This window comes from Strix aluco, chromosome 1 (genome assembly GCF_031877795.1).
Source record: "Strix aluco isolate bStrAlu1 chromosome 1, bStrAlu1.hap1, whole genome shotgun sequence".
NCBI lineage: Eukaryota > Metazoa > Chordata > Aves > Strigiformes > Strigidae > Strix > Strix aluco.
Window position 1 is genome coordinate 9,298,547 of NC_133931.1, and position 21,755 is coordinate 9,320,301.

At 38.5% G+C, this 21,755-nt stretch overlaps 1 protein-coding gene across 7 annotated transcripts in view; it reads right to left on the reverse strand.

Annotated features, from left to right (window-relative positions):
* Window positions 1-21,755, reverse strand: part of EFR3A (EFR3 homolog A) — a 102,685-nt gene that overhangs the window by 13,210 nt on the left and 67,720 nt on the right. For all 7 annotated transcript variants that reach the window (XM_074840069.1, XM_074840043.1, XM_074840250.1 and 4 more), the window contains 11 exons: window positions 20,575-20,653; window positions 19,525-19,660; window positions 18,051-18,215; window positions 12,491-12,605; window positions 10,557-10,608; window positions 8,721-8,893; window positions 8,196-8,271; window positions 5,199-5,360; window positions 3,828-3,959; window positions 3,258-3,325; window positions 1,785-1,912 (listed from right to left, as the gene is read on the reverse strand). In XM_074840069.1, coding sequence (XP_074696170.1) covers window positions 1,785-1,912; window positions 3,258-3,325; window positions 3,828-3,959; window positions 5,199-5,360; window positions 8,196-8,271; window positions 8,721-8,893; window positions 10,557-10,608; window positions 12,491-12,605; window positions 18,051-18,215; window positions 19,525-19,660; window positions 20,575-20,653 — 1,286 coding nt within the window. The remainder of the gene's footprint in view (window positions 1-1,784; window positions 1,913-3,257; window positions 3,326-3,827; window positions 3,960-5,198; window positions 5,361-8,195; window positions 8,272-8,720; window positions 8,894-10,556; window positions 10,609-12,490; window positions 12,606-18,050; window positions 18,216-19,524; window positions 19,661-20,574; window positions 20,654-21,755) is intronic.

Here is a 21,755-nt window from a genome sequence, read left to right on the forward strand (position 1 = left end):
TAATTAGAATATTAGAAATAATAAAATCTTTACTGGCTTTTTGGGTTCAATCATAACTTTCACAGGAATATACAAAAAATGAATCAATATTTTACTAAAATGAATATTTTGAAATGCTATATACTAGCTTTGTAATATAATTGCAGAAATGAAACATTTCATTGAAGTAAAAAAAGAAAAGTTTCAGAATTCCAAATCATAATCGGTTTGGTCCTGATTTAGTTAAATGAAAACCTTGGAAGCTCAATATCCCACAGGATCAGAAATTAATGATCCTAATGAGATATGATAACAGACATGGAACTAATTTTGGGTGCTGCTCTTTACAAAAAGATTACAAAAGTGCCCAAACCCCATCTGATTCACATATGCTAAGATTTAGCATTAAATATGGCCATTTTTCATCACCAGAAGAGGCAGATAATCACCTACTTGCAGCTAAACTCACTTAACCTTGATGTCAGAACTTACGTACCTTACTGTGTAGGAATGCATTTGGTCATTTGGGTACAAATACATCTCAATTTCTAGAAGAGGCTTAACATAAATTTCAAACCAGGCTATCTTTCTCATTCCATTCTCATTCACCTGAAAACAGTAAAAATTTGAAAACCTAACAATTGCTTACTTGTTACCTGCCTCTTCTGACAATATTAAAATATGTTAACTGTTTTTTTGGATGCAAGAAGAAATAATCTGTTAAGTATAGCAACTTTTTCCTTTTTAGAAGATGACAACCTAGCCTGCTAGCACTTGGGACAAAACCACATCTACTGTTCTGGAGAACTCATTCCCTCCTATAGCAGCTATCCAAAAAGCTTATTCAAGAGCAGGCACCAATGTCTCTGAATCATATTGCAAGTGTGACAGATCTGGCATTCACTGTCCATACGTACTATGTTTCTTTCTATGCATGAGCTACAAAACATAAGAATCACATTTTCCTGCTAAGTACTTTTATTTCACAAAAAGATCATGCTTCACACTGGGATGTCCCATAGTCTATTACAATAGCAACCAGGTATTTACAGCCACAAAACACACATAGTTAATAAAACAAATTCTTCAAACTTTTTTCCCAGTAAGTTGCTCAATTAGCTGTTGAAAATATATGAAAAGCCTAGAACACACAATATCACATACTAGCTAGTCATTCACATGCACTATTCATGCATCCTGGGTAGCAATGAACTCTCACAGGTTTTCCTCAGGTGTACTTCATTTTTCATTGTGTTACCTGACACTAAGGTAGCATAGCTATCTAATGGAGGAAAAAAATTCTTGATTAAATTAACATCTGCTCATTGAGAATTTCACTAAGGCCAATAACTAAGTCAGCACAAGGCTATATGGCAAAAGGATGGAATACATTCCATGCAGTGTTTACATAAAAAGGATAAAAGTATGCTGACTTGTATAATCCCTTCTCACCTGCTAACTCAAGTTAATACAGAAAACCAGTAATAATCACTACGATCTTCTCAGGTATTCTTTTGAAAGCAAAGACTTCATTAAAAAGAGTGGAAGAGGGCTCAAGAGCTTTCTGCCCCACCTCCTGAATTTAAGGAAAACAAAATCTTCAAGTGACACAAAGTTGAAACTTCTTAAGAATAATACAGTAGGTCATGAGAAGAAAAAAAAACCAACATATTGAGAAAATAAAATTATACTATGATTAAGTTTTGTTGCCAAGTAGTCACATTACATTTCATTGGCACACAACACACTAGGAAGGCATTCTTAGTAACTGGTACTTAGTAGTTTTACCATTAATCACCACTTACCTGTTACCTGGGGTACATATGGAACTGACAATCTTTCCACACTGTATCCACTGCCTCCTAATGATTCTGCAATCTTGTTCGTCAGGAAAAATAAATTTTTTTCATGCTTCTCTAAGGATTTTGGAAGACTGTCGAAATATATATTCGAAGTTATTATCTACCAATACAGATTTGTTTGCTAAGTACAATATTTTTCTAATGTCTGTAAGCAACCAAAAGGGTCAAAGGCAATGATTTGATGGAAATAAAACTTGCTCAGATTTTTAGGAATGAATATACAGCCCAAAATTAGTGCTTTGAATACCACTGGAATATTTTAAACTACCTTAACACTTCTTGGTTGTCTGAAATATGTTCCTCACCTATTCTGCTACATCTTGAGAGAATATGGTCTTTGTTATATAGAAAACAACTGCAGAGTAATAGTATTTGCCATTTGCCAGCAATGTGCCCTTGTGGCAAAAAAGGCTCAGGGTTTCCTGGGCTGCATAAGGCGGAGTACTGCTATCAGGTTGAGGGAGGAAATCCTTCCCCTCTACTCAGCACTGTTAAGGCCACACCTGGAGCACTATGTCAGTGCTGGGCTCCCCAGGACAGGAGAGACATGGACTTATTTTAGAGAGTCAACAAAGGACCACTGAGGTGGAGTAAAGGACTGGAGCATGTCTCCAATTAAGAAAGACTGGGAGAGCTGGGATGGTTCAGCATGGAGAAAAGAAGGTGGATCTTATCAATTTGTATAACCAACTTAAGGGAGGGAGGGTGGAAAGACAATGGAGCCAGGTTCTTTTCAGTGGTGCCCAGTGGCAGCACCAGAAGCAATGGACACAGACTGAAACACAGGAAGTTCTGTTTGAACATCAGGAAACAGTTTTTTACTGTGAGGGCGACCAAACACTGTCACAGGTTGCCCAGAGAGGCTGTGGAGTGTCCATCCTGGAGATATTCCAAAGTCATCTGGATGTGGTTCCAAACCACCTGCTCTAGGTGATCCTGCTTCAGCACAAGGGTTGGACCAGATGATCAGCATCCCTGGAGGTATTTAAAAGATGTGTAGATGTGGTGCTTAGGGACATGGTTTAGTGGTGGGCTTGGCAGTGTTAGGTTAATGGTTGGACTCCATGATCTTAAAGGTCTTTCCCAAACTAAACAATTCTATGATTCTATGATCTCCAGAGGTCCCCTCCAACCTCACCCATTCTGTGATTCAGTGAAAACGCATTCTGCTGTGTTAACACTTACACCAAACACCATATTGTGCAGATAGAAGTGCCTCTGACTACAATAAAAAAAGTCTGAAAACTACATTTTTTGCATATATGCATTTAATGCTTGCTTTTGTTCTGCCTATCCTTCACATTGTTAAACCTCTAAATTATTTTTCACATATGCACCATATTTCGATGATGTGCAATTTTTAATAGTAAAATAGGTACTTCACTGTTCACTAATTCACATCCTATATGTACTTACTTGCATTTGTCTTTAAAAATTGTTTCTGGTAGAAAATAAGATGCTTCCAGACTTCTAGTTTCAATGACCTGAAAAAAAACCAAACCAAATAGTACAAAAGTAGTTCCATAGCCATTTTCTCCAATGACCAAGTTGCTCAAAAGAGGTTCTACTGTAGCAGATTACCAATCCTTCACTAACATCTACCTCAGCATAAAAAAGGCTTTTAGAATGTCTTGTAACCGAAGTAAGATATTGTGGCACTCACCTTTTAGACTAAAAATCTGTTTCTCATGGTCTTGTGCATGTCAATACTGTTTTACCAAAGCCAGTGAGGCTGTAAAGTCTTATACCAGATGGGGATTTAGCCCATTATATATGGTACCATAAACAAAATAAAAATGCTATACCTTAAGAAAATTCTGTGCATAAAGAGTCAGCAAATAATGTCATCAGAGACCAAAGACGATGTTGGTGGACCCAATATAGGAGAACACCACCACAAGCCACTACTTGACAGAAGTAATTTATCCATTTTACAGTAGAATGTGTACTGTTCTACATGACTTAAATTACTTAATTATGTGTTACCTTGCTGACATGTTGACAAAAGGCAGGAACTGCAATCATCTGACTCAGAAAGTTTAGATACGCTGCAACTAATGCCATGACACCACAACGATTAAACATTGGCAGATTATCCTCATTGATGATGGCAATGTCCTGAAATATAAAAGATAGCATTATACTTCCCAAAGTTAACAGGCTGTCCCAAATATATGGAAGTCAAATTTATGATCAGTAACACTAGCTGACATATGATGACTATCTGGTATTACTTAGCATTTAACACCTCTCATCATAAAATCCTAGTCTTTTAGCTTGTTCCCAAATTAGGTACATATCAATCTGAAGTTAGAGAGCTTGAAGGATTCAACCTCTATGAAGAGAAATAAATCTACTCAACTCAAACACTTGTTTCACAGAAAGAGAGTACAGGTTAATGACTGGTAGTAGTCTCTTGTCCTTACCACCTGCTGATCATAACTTTTTTCAGGAAAATTAGAAACAGTAGTTTAATAATAAAAAAATCACTCTTGTGAGTCACAGATACAGTATCATAAATGGAATTATTTAATGTTTATTAGCATTTCTATAATTATTCAGATTGTATTATTTTTGCTCTAGTAAAACTCCTAATGTCATTTTCATCAAGTAAGGATTTGGTTCAGTGATGTATTTTAAAATTAAGGATGCATTCTGCATTTCAGAGGTTTCATAATGCAGGTGCACATTAGGGAATAAGGCTAACGGCAGAGAGTAAACCGCAAATACAGGACACAATTACATCAAATTTCCATGGCACATGCTAATGCTATTTATTTGAATGCTTTAATTTCAACATACATAAACCTACTAAGTTATACAGTTTCACCAAAGACTGTATGCAAATATGAAATAATGTTTGATCCTGTAAAGGAAATGTTAAGGAATAAAGCCTGTCAACACACTGACAGAATTTTACTCTAAGGTAAGATTAAATAGCCTGGTTTGACAAATATTTCCAAACAATCAATTAACCAAAAGCTTTCTTCCAAGGTGAGGACAGTCCATATATTTTATACAGAACAGTGATGCAAGATCACAGGTTGTAAGAATATCTTGTCAATTTGCTAATGAATGTATCAGTGATTCTAAGGAATGTTCCAACAAATTTCCATATCTGCAACACTTCCTGAAAAGAACATGCTGTAGAAGTTTGTAACAAATCTGATTAGTTGAAACTTCCCTATTAGTAAGGGGTACGTACAAAGTGCACTTCCTTAATGGACTGATCAAATTTGGACTGAAAGATAAGATTTCCAATTTGAAGATCTATATGCAAACAAAAAAGTTATCCACATCGCCAATTAGAAGTGTAAGTTGTCAATCGATGAACACAATGCTGTTTCAGACTCATACCTGCAAAGCAATAGCTAATCGAATGAGGTCAATAACCACTTCTTCATTGGCTAATTCAATTGTGGTAAGAGCTAGAGATGTAAACAGTAGTTCAAAGTTTTTTTGGACATTGTCTTCTTCTTTACAGCCTAAGTAGATGTGTCTGTACAACTGCTGACCATGCTATAAAAGACAAAAAAGGGAAAATGTGTATTAAAATCACAGAATAATTTAGGTTAGAAAGGATATTTAAAGGTCCTCTGGTCCAACTATCTACTCCAAGCAGGGCCAACTTTGATGTTAGATCATTTTAGACAGAGAATTATAAAAATTAGAAAAGCATAAAATACATATATACACATACACAATCAAGTACATGATTAATCATGACAACTACTAGTTTACAAAAACAGCACTGTTCCATTTTATGTAGAAGCGTACAGATAGGGAAGATGATACAGAGAATTGCACATGAATACTGCACTGTGTGTCAGACACTGGTATTCATTTCCTGTTGAAATATTCAGAAAAAAAATTGCCTGTTTATGAAAAGGAGAAAACAAAAAGTAGATCTTGAAATATTCTCAAGAATGTTCATGTAACTGAGGAGCTTCATGGGTTATCCTTGTGAAAACATCAAATTTATTCATTAAGCAGAGAGTGTTTCAGAAGGCGAGTAGGACTCATTTACCAGTGTGCATAAAGAGGCTCTAGCTCTAGTGAAGACACAGGTTATCTAATGAAAGACCCTCAACTTCAAAAGTGACTTTCATTTCCTTGTAACACCCTGCTTAACCAAATCTTTGTAAAGAAACTACTATCTGAACACAAAAATCAAAACACAGAAGGGCAGGATAAGCAGCGGGTTTTGCATGCAACACACAACTCAGTTCCACCGCAGCATTCTTAATCTGTAGAAGATACAGATCTGTATCAGTTGACACAGTTTATTTTCCAAGATCTGAGGACTGATGTTTTATCTCTGGAAGTACTAGCTCAGCTTTAGAAGGAGAAATAAAACATCTGTTCTTCAAGGAGGACATATTCACTGAAGAAATAATAACAATGTTGGCTTTTTTAGTACTTCTAAAATCAAATATAAAGTTGTTCAAATGTATGTTTGATTTAGAAAAGAGGGAAACAGTTATTAGCAAAACACAGAAGCTACTAAGAAATAAGCATAGTAAAGGTTAGCTGTTCAAAGACACAGTATATTTGGAAAATAAACGCAATGAAATGATTCATCACACTGATAAAGAATTGCACTTAGATATGAAAATAAATTATGTGGATTTTCTTGACACGTAGTATCTTTCTAGAAGATTGTGAAATGCAAGAAGTCTAGTATTTCCGTTTAAAGAAAGGATAAAAATAAACCTCCTGACTTTGAGAAAGTGGACTGCAATTAAAAGAGCTTTGTGCCTATGTCTGGTTTGATTCCACCTAGTTTTCAGTTTCAAAATTCCTAAGTTTGATACAGAATTACCTTAGGATCCTCATCTAACATCAAACAAGCCTAGACTGTCATGCAGATCTTACTGGAATTCTGGAGGTGCTTCACCCCTCTCCTTTGATTATGCAAGGAATCTAGGAAGAGTAGGCTGCCAACATACACATCTACACTAGGTGAATAACACTGGGTTTATGATATGCACCTGAAACAGTATCGCATAGATAATTACTGAATGACTTAATTTCCCAGGTTAATACATTTTTTTAGAAGACACTATAATCTTTTCTTGACCTGGTAAGAGTCTCTTTTCCTCTCCTGCCCTCTTTTTCAGATAAGCATTAACAATTCAAATATTTAGTTTGACAATTCAAATTTTCACCTAGCAAAATCAGTAAATACAACTTATCCAAAGTGTTTTAAATCCTAGATATTAATTTGATGAAGTAAAATTTAATTCACTTTTTAAAAAGATACATTAGTAATAATTGCCAATGTTGTAGCATTCTTTATATTTGTATTATTCCAGTATCAAACAGGTGTAAATATACCGCAAGCAGTATCAACTGTACTAACTTAGCAAGAACATTTACCTTGCAATGTTACTTGAAAACCTCACAACCCTAGTCTGCATATTATTGCACATGTACTAATTTTGCCTCTGGACAAGTTAAATTGCAGTCTTCTGATTTTTATAATTAGAATATTAAATTAAGTCAGCACTCTGAAGACACACATTTTTAATTCACAGGCTAATAGGAATCAAAAACAAAGCAGCATGGGATAGCTGTGAGAAATGAGTATATTTTCTCAGGAAGATAACAATGATAAACATTCTAAAGCCTGCCTGAGACTACTACAGTAATTTGTATTTTTTTGTTTACAAACATACCAAACAGATAAACCAGTCAGGAATGACAGAGCACACCAACAACTATATGCATTTTTCTCAAATAGCAAATAAGGTGTTTATTGTAAAGAAGTGATTTCACTCCACATAAGCATCAGCTAAAAAAACCTAAATCTGTTTTTCTTTAGAACGAAACATCCTCAGAAGTCAACTGACATAATATTCTGTAAAAACAATCTTGCAAGGAGGTGCCTTTTTTCTTCAAAGTTAACCCTCTTTGACATCTTTACCTAAAACATAAGACACAAGCCCTGTACCAAGGCTTTTAAAAAAGATTTTTAAATAAAAAATTACTTCAAAATACAACAAAATAAAAGCCATACAAATGAAAAACTACTACTGAGCATAAATGAAATGATGCACAGGGATCTAACTATAGGGAGGTCTTTTCAGAATCATGGTTTAGATATACACTGTTCTAATTTCATGCATAGAAAAGTTTTCACTGAAGACATAAATGAAAATTTATTTATTCCATGGAACCAACTCTCGAGTATCTAGAACACCTCAACACTGAAATCACTGTAACTTTATTCAAAAATCACTTGACAATTCATCTTTGCAAGTTGTTCCAAAAGTTGTAGAAGAAAAGCAAAGCAACTGTTTCAGTTACTTTATTGTTTTTCCAATAGAAAAGGTAACTTTTTCATTCTATTACCTTTTTCATGAAACTCACGTCTTGCCTTGAAATTTTGTCTCGTTTTATCTTTAGATCAGAAACATCTGGTATTATTCTACAAAGAAAACAAAAATGTCATTTTAGCAAGAAGAAGTTGAAAGGGAAGAGGATGTGAAATATACGAACTATTCAAACAAATCTTGAAGCAATTTCCATTTTAAATATATCCATGTTTAACAATGACATTCAAATTTCAGTTGAAGAGGAAAAACCATAAACAGAATTATTATGACAACCACATATTTTTTTTCTTTCTACATAAAATACCATATACTGCCTTCCGCAGTTAAACCAGCAGATATTTGGAATGGTCATTTAAGGTATCATGCACTGAGGCTTACCTGTAAAACTCTTGCCATCAGTAAAGTACACTGAGCACTGTGCATTTATCAAATCAGTACATTAACATTTCATATTAAGAAAAATATTTAAAAATCAACAGTACTTATCATTCAGATATTAAACTAGAATTTCAAGTAGGCCAAAGCAAACAAAAAGAACTACCGTATCCCTCTGAGCTTTGCTCTGTTGTCATGCCGATCAATGAGATTATGCAGTATTTCCAAGACCAGCTGCCTTAGCTCAGAGTCTTCCATGAGTGAAGGAGACAGTAATGGGTCCAGAAATGGGGGAGGAAGCGCATTAGTTATTGTTGTTGCTTTGTATCCTGAAGTCACCTGTTCATTGTTGGAAGTAAAATTAATATGTGTCATTATCGCATTGTAAGAATTACTTGCGAGTGTCACTCACTTTTTAGTGGGCTTGCTTTGGCATCTGAAAGGTGGATTCAAACTGAAATACTAGTTTTGAAAATTCATAATCTCATTACAAATTTGAAAATACTTTAATATTCATGTTCAAATGAACTCCCTTCACCTGTTTTAAAGTGGTATTTCTCAGGATCCTTCCTCTACCAACACACCCAAAAGAAAAAATAAAGGTATCATTTAAGAAATTTTTTTTAAGAATGGCCTATGACAAGTTGCAGGGCATAAAATGAAGATGGTAATAATTTCAATAGAGATTTTTCCATTTCAGGCTCTGAGCTGCTCATATATGGTACTGAGTAGGCTCACACAAAGAAAAAAAAAAGAGAAATCAGGGGCTATATGCACATCTTAAACATTTATGGATACTACTTGATTGCAAAAAAGACAGTAGCAAACAATATTTATCAGTGTCTGAGTAATTCATTAAGCATAACACATTCACTTTCACATCTTTGTGCCATGATGGAATTCCACTTCCATATTCTAAAAGAGGATCCAAACCAAAATTCAGTGTCAAGAATGTTAAATACCTTCCACATGCACAACTGAACACCTTAAAGCACACTTACAGGCTATGCAGCACCTCAAATAATTAGAACAGTTCTTAGCGACTGCAATGGAAATTTTTGGGACTGGTGAGATAAATATTGTCAGGAACAGTTTAGGTACAGCTGAGTCTATCTTTAATGAAGACAACGTGCAAAATAATCCTGAGGTCCTTTTTAACGTTTTTTTCTGTCCTTAAACTGCAACTGTGAATGTTCAGGTCTTCAGCAAGCCAGAATCTAGGATTTCATATTCTGACAAGCAAAAAATGGTTTAACTGATTTGCCTAACACCGCACACAAATTTCATGTCAAAGCAGGGACAGAAACTCATTTTCCAGGAAGGCATTTTTCTGCTTTAGTCATGAAATCATTCTTTATGCTATTTCCCCTACTTTTGTCACTAACCAGCTTTCAGTTTCTGCAACAAAATAGGCCAGGACTCTACAGGGAAGAGCCTCCTTTACTACCCATTTCTGATTCTTACCATCAGGATGTATTTCCAGAAATACTCGTTGATTTCATAGTTGAAAAATGTATTTGTGATAAAACAATTAATCATACCTTACAAGAAACTCGGGAAATACTAGGAAGGAAAGAACAATGGTGCCTGAGGCTCTAAGGGCTTGGAGATAGGCATCTATTTCTACAGTTTAAAAAATATTAGCCATTCTACTAATTACAGCTTTTCTGGTGCCAGAGACAAAAGTGATTTCATTTTGATGTTGCCAGCATTGCTGGCAGAACTAGTCAACTCAGCCTACTCTACGATGTTCTTTTGGATCTGCAGATCCTATTATAACTGATATTCACTGAAGTGCTCTAAGAGATGGAGGACTATTTCTTGAGCTGCTTGCAATGTAAGTTGGGAAAATTCTGTCACAATTTTACCCAGTAGAATAGCCCTATGTAATATGAAAGTATGTTTAAATTCATAATACAGAGTTCCAATACTGTACTTATACATATAAACACATAAAGTGAAACATTGTGCGCTTATAATATACTGAACACAGAAGGCTTACCATAAGTAAAGATCTCAATAACATGATCTGAATCCTCCTAGTTCCCAAATCTCTACAATAAGAAACAAGTTGCAAATTAGTTTCTTTGCATATCTTCAAAATATTATTTCACTCCAGACATCATTCTAACAACTGCATTTTTGACAAGTGAATACAGCAGTCTTGGAAGGGATGCTGGATGACCACAAATAAGGGGAAAATATCTCCAAATGAGGTGCAATAATTAACTGTTTTTGAAAGGAACATTTATAGGAAGGCTTAAAAAACGAAGCACATACTACTGACAAAACAGTAAATGATATCTGTGAAGCAGGTCTAAATCTTCCGGTTTCATTCAGAAATCTCTTTGTTTCTGAAATGTTCAACTGCTACATGCTTGACAATTTTCACAAGCACCAGTGCTCAGAATTTCTTCTAAATTAAAACATAATTGAGTCTTTAAGAAGACAGGGCTCTTCATGTTTAAGTCAGACCCCAAAACTTTGAGACTGAAGTTATCTGCAAAATTGGCAAGAAAAACTGAAAGAACCCTAGTTTTCAATTCACAGGAAGGTACAGAGACTACCACTTAATCTGTTCTTCATCTGTTCTCATTTTCCATCTGCTGGTACTAAAAGAAGTTAAATACCTATTGGCATACAGTCACATACGCACTGTTCTTGCAAGATCTTACAATAAAAGTGCACTTGGAATAAACTGCTTCATTCAAAGAGATTCCTTCTTTAAAGTAAAAAAGGTACAAACCCTTTTGTCCACCAAATAGTGTAAGGAAAGAGCAAGCCTCTTCACAAAAGTTGGCCCCCATGTAACAGTGGAAACTTCCACCTTCATGGGCTATAATCCTGGCTATATCCAGCTGGCACTATCATTCAAATGTCTTGTGTAGCAGAGAACAAATTTTCAGGTAAGTAATGAAAGACTGTATCAGCAGTCAGAAAGCCTACTTTATTCAGTTACATATGTGCATCATACTAACATACTACTCAGTCCCATGTTTACACAGAATCCCATAAAGGAAAATTCTATAGTTAAAAAAACCAAACAAATACCCCCATGCCAACTGGTAATCCGAGTACAGAATTCTAAATGGATTTCTATTTCAAATACCTTCTTAATGACTGATAATTGCCTGGCACAGACATTTCTATCTTCCATGGAATAGCGACCCATACTGCAGGGACACAATACTATATGAAAAGCTCCCAAGAAGCGAGCAGAAAGACAATGACTTCCGATGTAACCTAGCAGGGGACCAGGCATATGTAGTACAAAGTATTATGCACACCTGGAAAGAGTTGCAACCTTTTCAGTGACTTTCCCCTTACTGAGGAAAAGCAGTTTTGAAACATAATTATTCATGTTACAGGAAAAAGTATTATTTCAGCATATGGTGGCTTTTTAATTATGAGTTTATTCCAGGAGTCTGCCCACCTATAGCTGTTTCCTATTTCTAAATAAATCAGGAAAATCTAAACTGAAAGAAATTCACTGTAATTTCTGCAGTTTATTTCTTAATCTGAAGTCAGTTTATACAGAATGACCACAGCAAAAAAACATTTGTAAATTATGCAGCTATTCGAAAAAATGTAGTCATGGTTGAATTTCCCTCATTCACAAAACACACATATAAGAAGTTATGGAATTAACCACCATTAAGTAGATAATTTCAGACACATTTGTACAGATTTAGAGAGAAGAAATGTTTTAGTGCAAAATAAATTGCATTCCAATCAGGTATTTTCTCTCAGTAATGTGTTTGGAGATTGATTTCATTGTGCTGACACTGCTTCTCTTGATTCTGCATAGTATTTAATAAGGTCCTAATGAGTGAGAATTTGCATTTCACTTTTCTTAATGTTATTCAATTCATAAATGATCAGGATTCTAAAATCTAAATTTTTTATTAGAAATTAAAACCTGTAGGATATACAAACCCAAGGTGACTGGTATCCAGTGACTGTGAAGTTGTCCCCAAAACAGGTACTTTTCCCATAATGAACATCATAATCTCTGATCTCTGGTAATCCGGGAGATTGCTTCCAAAAAATCCTAAATAAAAATGGAATGAAATCACACAAGGAAAGAGATACACACAAGAAAAGCCTTATAAATACAAGGAATATATTTGCAAGGTCAAAATAGATGAAGAATAAAACTATGATTTGTTTTAGGGTGTAATACTCACATGTTCATTTCTGCTGAATGGCTTTATAGACTTTTCATGACATTCACTTTCTTCTTTAAAACCGAAAATTGTCTAATTTTATCCTCCTTTAAATATATCATTTTAAAGTTGAATACGTGACATCTGTTCATTTATAACTAGTAAGGAATTGGAAGTGTTTCTCATGGAACACAGTGGTGTTACCTTTGTCTGTTCTTAAATCATCATATTACAGGTGTGCGAGGAGAAATCTCAGAGATAATCAAGTATTATATGACTATTACTTTACTTTGAGACTGCTGAGGCGAGCTGCTCTGGTGCTGGCACAATCTGCAGCGGAGTACTCTAGTGCGGTGCACAGGGGAGTTCCCTGAACAGGGGGAACCTGAGGGGAGCGAAGAGACCTGCCAGGAGCCAGCAGCTCACACCACAGCGACTGAGGAGACCTGGGCAGGGCCAGGAGCAACAGCAGACAAGCCCCCACACCTATAAGATCTGCCCCCAGGGAGCACCATGACCAGGGTGGGCAAACAGGGCGTGGTGCAGCAGTCTGCACAGAGGGGAGCAATGGCACCCGCCGTGGCCTCTCTAAACTCCGCACCCGCCGCGCCTGAGGCAGCTTCGCAGCCAGAGCTCCGGTGGAACACGCTGCCACCCGGGTGCCAGGCTGCAGGGTGGGCCCTGCTCTTCTGCCAGCGCCGGCCGGCAGCAGTGAGCACAGCTGTGGGAGCTGCGCCCAGGGAGAGGAGCTCCTCCGCTTAGGGACAGAGCTCCGGGAGGGGGGCAGCAGGTTGAGGAGTATCAGGGAGAGCGAGAGGGAGACAGACTGCGGGAACTGCACCTGCCTTCCCTGCGACAGGCCTGTCAGGCCAACGGGACACACGATATGGAGGATTTCCCGTCCTCTCCCCACCTGGCAGAATGTGGTGACTTAAGGGATAGGGGACAATGGTAACAATTCCTGCCCAGCACAGCAGGCACGTCTCCTCCGTGATCACCCCGTCTTCCCAGGTGCCCGTGTGTAATAGGTACAGGTCTGCAAGTGGAACCGAACAATGAGGAGGATGATGGTTCATCTAGGTTGGAGATGTTGCCAAGGTTAGGTCAGCCTATGCCCTGCATCAAAACCACTTCCATGAAGAAGAAAAGATGGATCATTGTCATAGGAGACTCTCTTCTGTGGGGAACAGAAAGCCCAACATGTCGACCAGACCCACTTCTTAGGGAAGTCTGCTGCCTCCCTGGGGCCAGGTTAAAGATGTGGCAAGAAAAGTTCCTAAGCTGGTATGGCTCTCAGAAATGTACCCATTATTACTTTTTCATGTAGGCAGTGATGAAATTGCAGTTAAGAGAGACTTCAGGGGCTTGGGACAACTGTTTAAGGGATGAGGAGCACAAGTAGTGTTCTCCTCTATCCTTCCAGCCTGGTGTCACTGGCAGATCTTTGTGCTTCTTGATCATGAGTCAGTCTACAGGGCACCAGGCCTGCTGGTGACAGATGGGGTGCACCGGTCTCAAAGGGGGGCAAAGGATCTTTGTGCAGGAGTTCACAGGGCTCATCAAAAGAGCTTTAAACTAGATATGAAGGGGGAAAGGGATAAAACTAGGCTTGCTAGAGGTAAGCCAATGTTTGAGGGACAGTGTGCCAGCTCCACAATGTGCTGAGTACACTGGAGCTCCTTAGCAATGTCTCTATACTAATGCGCACAGCACAAGGAATAAACAAGAGGACCTAGAACCTTTGGTCCGGTCCCTGAGCTACAACAACACTGGCATAAGTGAAACCTGGTGGGATGAGTCCTGGGACTGGTGTGCCATGATGGATGGTTATAGGCTCTTCAGGAGGGACAGGCAGGGCAGGTGAGGCGGGGGGGTGCTGCTGTATGCAAGGGAGGGGTTGGATTCTATGGCGCTTACTGTTGGTGATGTGGTTGAGAGCCTCTGGGTAAGGATGAAAGGGAAAGCAAATGAAGCAGATGTTGTTGTGGGAGTCTACTATCAACCACCCAGCCAGGACAATGACACCTTCTACAAGGAATTAAGGGATACCTCTAGATCAACTGCCCTTGTCTTATGGGTGATTTTAATTTGCCAGACATGAACTGGGAATATCATACAGAGGACACAAACAGGTCCAGGAAATTTCTGAGGCATGTTGAAGATAACTTCTTGGTGCAGGTACTAAGGGAGCTGACAAAGAAAGGTGCACTCCTAGATTTGTTGCTTGTAAACAGAGAGAGAGACTCATGGGTGAAGTGGTGATCGGTAGCTTTCTTGGTCACAGTGACCACAAAGTAGCTGAGTTTCAAACTGTCAGCGATAGGGAGAAAAACTGCCAGCAAAACTTTGATCCGGGATATGGGGAGAGCAGACTTTGGGCTGCTGAAGGAGCACGTTTTTGAAGGTATTGGGGTCCATGGATGCATCACTTTTTAAGAGCCATCTTTTGAGAGCACAGAAGCAGGCAATTCCAAAGTGTTGGAAGTCAAGCAAGTGGGGGAGAAGGCCGGCTTGGTTAAGCAGGGATCTTCTTCTAGAACTTAGGCAGAAAAGGAAAGGGTATGGACATTGGAAGCAAGGACAAGTGACACAGAAGGACAACGGAGATGCTGTTCCCCACTGTAGGGAGAAAATTTGTGTGGCAAAAACTCAGAGTTCAAGTTGGCCAGCACTGTGAACGGACTTTTTAAATGTTAACAGCAAAAGGAGGATCAAAGATAACATTGGTCCATTACCTGACAAGGTCAGTCACCTCACAAATAGGGATGTAGATAAAACAGAGATGTTTAACACCTTCTCCAACTCGGCATTTAAGACCAATGAAGGGCCCTAGAAACCCCTGGAGCTGTGTGTTGGAAGACCACAGCTCGGGGGGATGATGAACTCCAGCTGACTCTGAACTTGTTCGAGACTTACTGCTCCAGCTGGATGTGCTTAAGTCTCTGGGGCCGATGGGATTCATCCCAGGGTACCGAAAGAGCTGGCCAATGTCATCGCAGGACCTCTCTCCGTTATTTTTCAATGGCCTTGAGAGCTTGGAGAGGTCCCAGTCGACTGGAAACTGGCAAATGTCCCAGCTTTCAAGAAGTGTAAGAAGGAAGCCCCTGGTAATTACAGCCCTGCAGTCTCACTTCAGTGCCTGGTGAAACTATTAATAAGGTTATCCTGGGAGTTACTGAAAACCACTTGAGACAACGCAGTCACTGGTCATACCCAGCATGGGTTCATGAGGGTAAAGTCCTGCTTAACCAACTTACTTTCCTGTTAGGACAAGGTCACCCATCTAGCTGACCAAGCAAAGCCAGTGGACCTGGTGGGTTTGGATTTTAGCAAAGCTTTTGATATTGTCTCTCACAGTGTCCTTCCGGACAAACACCTGTCCAACACACAGCTAGGCAAGTCCGTAATACATTGGGTGAGCAACTGGCCGACAGGTCGGATTCAAAGAGTTATAGTAAATGGGGTTACATCTGGCTGGGGCCCAGTCACCAGTGGGGTTCCCCAGGGCTCAACTTTAGAGCCACCGCTCATCAATGTTTTTATAGATGATCTAGATGCAGGAATCAAATGTACCTTAAGTTTACTGATGATATGTAAAACTAGGAGCAGCTGTGGACTCCCTCGAGGGTAGAGAGGCCTTACAGAGAGATCTGGAAAGACTAAAGAACTGGGCAATCACCAACCATATGAAATTTAACAGAAGCAAGTGCCAGATTCTGCACCTGGGACAGGGTAACTCTGGTTATACGTACAAACTGGGGGACGAGAGGCTGGAGAGCAGCGCTGCAGAAAGAGATTGGGGGGTTTGTGTTGATGGCAAGTTGAATATGAGTCAACAGTGTGTCCTGGCAGTCAAAAGGGCCAACTGTGCCCTGGGGTGCATCAAGCACAGCACAGCCGGCCGGCCGAGGGAGGTGATTGTCCCACTCCACACTGCACTGGTGCGGCCCCACCTCGAGTACTGTGTGCAGTTTTGGGTGCCTCAGTATAAGAAGCACATCAAACTATTAGAGTGTGTCCAGAGCAGGGTGACCAAGATGGTGAAAAGCCTCGAGGGCAAGATTTTGGAGGAGCAGCTGAGGTCACTTGGTTTGTTCAGCCTGGAGAAGAGAAGGATGAGGGGTGACCCCATCAGAGTCTACAACTTCCTCAAGGTGAGCAGTGGAGGGGGAGGTGCCCATCTCCTCTCCCTGGTGACCAGCGACAGGACATGAGAAAATGGGATGAAGCTGTGTCAGGGGAAGTTCAGACTGGACATTAGGAAAAGGTTCTTCATCAAGAGGATGGTTGGTCACTGGAACAGGCTCCCCAGTGAACTGGTCATGGCACCAAGCCTGTCAGAGTTCAAGGAGTGACAGGATGATACTCTTAGTCATATGGTTTAGTTTTAGGTAGTCCTGCGAGGAGCAGGGAGTTGGACTTGGTGATCCTGATGGGTTCCTTCCAACTATTATTCTACCCTATATTCTACCCTATTCTATTGCTGTGCAATAGTATAAATGTAACTTGGATAGAAAGAAGCTTTACTTCAAAAAACTGGATTGTGGGGTTGTTGGGATTTTTGGGGGGTGGGGGGATAACATTAACTTGGAGTTTTACTGTAATGGTGAGAAATAGTCTACTACATATTTGCTACTGCTCTAGAAAGCTTCAAAGTAAAGATAAGCAAAGGTACAGATTAGTGAACATTTACGTTACGTTCCCCCTTACTCTTTAAGTAAAGGAATACACATCATGAATGCACTGCAGTATATAATATCACTACCATAAAGAGAAAATCTGATAAAAGAGGAGAGGCTTTTATAATGAAATCTTTTACAGGAATTGTTGCTCTTATTTTCAGCATTGTGCTTAAAAGTACTTCACTTAAGTCATGGTAGCACAACTGGCCATTAGGTGTCATTGTTGCCAATATGTTTAACATTGAATTCTACAAATTCTCAAGTAATAGTTACTAAAATGTATTACTGCATATGATTGCTTGCAATATGATTTTCATAAAAGAATGAATATTAGTTATGTACCAAAGGTACAGAATGACATCTATATTTCAAGGGCCATGTAATAATATAACCAACGAATTTATTGTAAGTCCACCAGCATTTCTAATTTTCAGAGTTTCTTGGTTATCTGCTCAGTTAATGATTAAAAGAACAGTTTTTCAGAAGTCAAATACATAAAGTGAGCCTGAGATTTAGAGGCAAGTACAATCAGAGATACCACACTTGCCATTACTCCTTTTTAATTCAAGCTGTTTTAATACCATCTCATTGAGGAAGTGGGAGAAGGGGAGGAATTTTAAGTGAGCCTACATTACTGTCATTACTCACCAATTGTTTGAATAATAGCATTCTGGACAATCCTCTCATCACTCTCCTTGGAGTTTGTGCTGAAAGTGGCACTTCCTGCTGAACTGCGCCTATCACCCAGCTCAAAGTCAACACTGATGCGCAAGTGCTTCAACAAGGTATTAAAAACCTCCAGAACTGTTGGGCCTGGAAACAACACATAACAATGACTGCACCTGTCAAGGGAGCAATGCCTTAAGAAAATTAAAACTGACCTTTTGAATCCCTTTTCAGGGGAAATCAGATCAAGCTGAAAAGAACAAGTGAAACCCACTGTTTGAAGGATATGGCCTAGGGATAAACTTTTGAAGTGTGCCTACATCTTGCTATTTTAGAAGTTAATCTGGAATCAGGAAATGCAATCGGGTATATATGCGTAATCCATTACTATCAAGTTGTACAGGGTCTGGCTGGGATGGCGTTAGCTTTCTTCCTAGCAGTCTGGGTGGGGCTGTGCTTTGGACCTGTGACTATAATAGTGTTAACAACACACCAGCGCTTTGGCTGTTGCTGAACAGAGCTAGCAAGTGTCAAGGCTTTTTCTTTTTCCCACTCTGTCTCTATAGAGAGTAGGCTGGGGTGTGCAAGAAACTGGGAGGAGACACACCTTCTATCTACCTGCTCCCTGTCCTCTGGGAAAGGGGAATGAGCACACGGCTGTTGGCCAGAGTCAACCCACAATGCAAGTTTTACATAGAAAATATGAGTGGTTGCTGAAACAATGGATTAAACCGCAGGTACTTGCACCTGAATTTCAGTTACTGCAAAACGTGCAACTAAAATCCAGTTCTATACATTGGATCAAATAATGAGCTCTTTTCACAATAAGGTAAAAGACCTCACAAGTCTGTGCATGCAAGTGGGTCTTGTAGGAGGAGAAAGGACAGGCTCAAGCTGATGAAGCAAAGCAATAATGCTTCAGCAGGAGACAAAAGAAAAACAACAGCAGAGCACATGTGCATACACATTTTTGTAACTACTCTTATTTCAAGGAACTATGCTACCTTAAATGACATATGCACCTTCTTTCAGCTGCTTCACAGTTACTAAGGTAAAATTTCTCAAAGATCATTCTACTCTTGACTCCTGTATTAACACTCATCTGACAGCAGCTGAATCACAAAGCGACAGCGCTCTTGGCATTCTGTTGAGTCACACACAGTTCTCTCTGAGCCTGTGACTTCTTACCAAACAGGAATTCCTGCCTTTCACAAGGGTGTAAAAATACATCTACTCAATTTTTTCAATGCGAAGGATTATGAAACAGTCAAATGACAAAGTAAGAATGTTTAAACTGTAAACCAAGTAAGATTTCAAACATTTTATGGGCACAAAGGGGAAAAAATTAATAAATACAAAACCTTCTCAAAATACATACTTTCATTCAGTCTGAAAACAAAGCAAAAGTGAGCACCACCCCTCAAATCTATCCTTTGACCCGATGCCTTTAACTTACCTATTGATCCTTTAGCTGCTATTGCAACTGCTTCCAAAAGAACCTGAATAATACCAGCACGAACTCGTGGCGAGTCCCTTTTGCGAACATCAAGGTGCCCAAGGATTTCTTGTATTACATGATGGGAATATTGTGCCTATTAAAAAACAAACAAACAAACAGAAAGAAAAGCTTAATCTATGACTTTAATAAGAATAAACTCATACACCATTCAGCTATAGTCACGACCATCTTCCTATTCTGTAATATTCTTACTCATAAATTTATCTAAATTTCAATCAATTCATGATTAAATATGGATTTAAAAAACCTACCACGACAGATGAAGCCACACAGGTCCATCTAGCCCAGTATACAAAAGCTTACAGTATTAAAATACCCAGAGTATCTGCAAGAACAGAGGAAGGGTGAAGTGGTACTTCCTTCAGCTAACTGCAGTTCAAGGACTTCAGCCAGTCTTACAAAAAAGCACCATTAATACAAACACTGAGAAAACTCGGCTTTCTTCCACAAATGTGGAATTTTACGACTTTATCTTCCAGGTGTCTGTTCTTTATGCAATCCAAGAATCGGACTTTGATCAGGTTTACAACAGACTGTAGAGGTTGCTCATTAGTAGAAATCAATTAGTACAACGCAGTTCCATGTGAAGTTGGTTTTTTGGGTTGTAAAAGCAGTACAGCTGGATTGGCACAGATAAATGACCAACTTAAGGGAGATTTATTTCTGAAGCACAATGTCAAATAAGTATGGCTATCCTGCTCCCTGTTATGGAGTTTGCTGAAGGCCCCCCGCATTATCTTCCACTGAGAATTCCTTAATTATCTCTTTTTCTTCTACAAGTGTACAGTAACTGAAAATAGATCAGGTAACTTCTGATCATAAATCATGATTAGGTTATGATTTGAAATTTAAAGAATAAGACTAAGGAGTTATGGATAAATTTAAAGAATAAGACTAAGGAGTTATCACTAGAGGTAAGAATTTAAACCTGTCTTATGTGCTCGAAACATGTATGTGAGGAAAAAAAAACCCTGGAGCAAAGCCTACCTGGATGGAATACATGATGATTTTGAAGCAGGAAACAGCAAATTCATTGGGGTCCCATAGTCTATGATGGTCTAAATGCCTGTAACCAAAAATTAAGGGACCTGAAATAATGACATTCCACAGATATAATAAATGGCATCTTACAGTTTTCTCAAAATTCACCTCAAAGGGATTACTTCTTTACATAAAGCTTTTAAACAATGACTTATTAACTAGGTGAAAAAAACAGAATTGCAGAAAAACATTTGTCTTCAAAGATTAGGATGTGATCACAAAACATTTGGCTTTAACACAAATTCCTCATCTTCTAGTTTCAGGAATTTAAGGAACCTAGTTATACCAAGGATATACAGTTAAGAATATACTGTTTCCATAAAAAGTGCATGCATAAAACTGTCTGTCACATTATATGCTTATTTACATGAAAGAGACACACTGAAGAGGATGGTTATAATACCTTAACAAATGTCTACTCTAAGATAAATAATTTGTTTTGAATCAGGAGGTACAATATAATTATGGCTGAACGTTACATCCAGAATAGAGACTCTAAGAACTATTTTCATTTTCACAGTGGTTTCATGAATAATATATATGGAAAACAAGAGCTACTCTTTTTGCATATACTCCTTTATCACTCTGAAGCATTTCAACACTTCCTGCAAGAAATACCAAAACACAATTAGAATGATAAATCCATCAGTTTCTCTTTAAATGGGATAGGAACCACTGATGAATAACTTTGTCAGAGCTGCAAGCAAAGGCAATGAATTCTGCTTAAGCACTATGATGAACGCTATGAATAGGGCACACATCAAATTTTCCAAAAAGGAGTTCTGAGTACCTGGAAAAGCAGGACAAAAATAAATGCATTTTTAAATCTAGAAGACTGATAAAAGAAATTTTGAATGCCTTTTCACTGGTATGATTTAGGTTAAAAAAAACCAAACCCAAACCCAACAAAACCAAGCCCACCAACAAACAACAAAAAATCCCCCCAAACCAACAAGACTTTCTTACAGAAACTGAATTTAGGTAGAGTTTCTAAATAGGTAGCTCAGCTACAGAATCAGTATTGGTCTGCCCTTTCCCAAAGAATGTAGTAAACGTATAAAGATGCTTCAAATAACAAACTTGAAAGCACGCAGGTGAAAGATGTCAGTATTCTGAACACAGGAGGA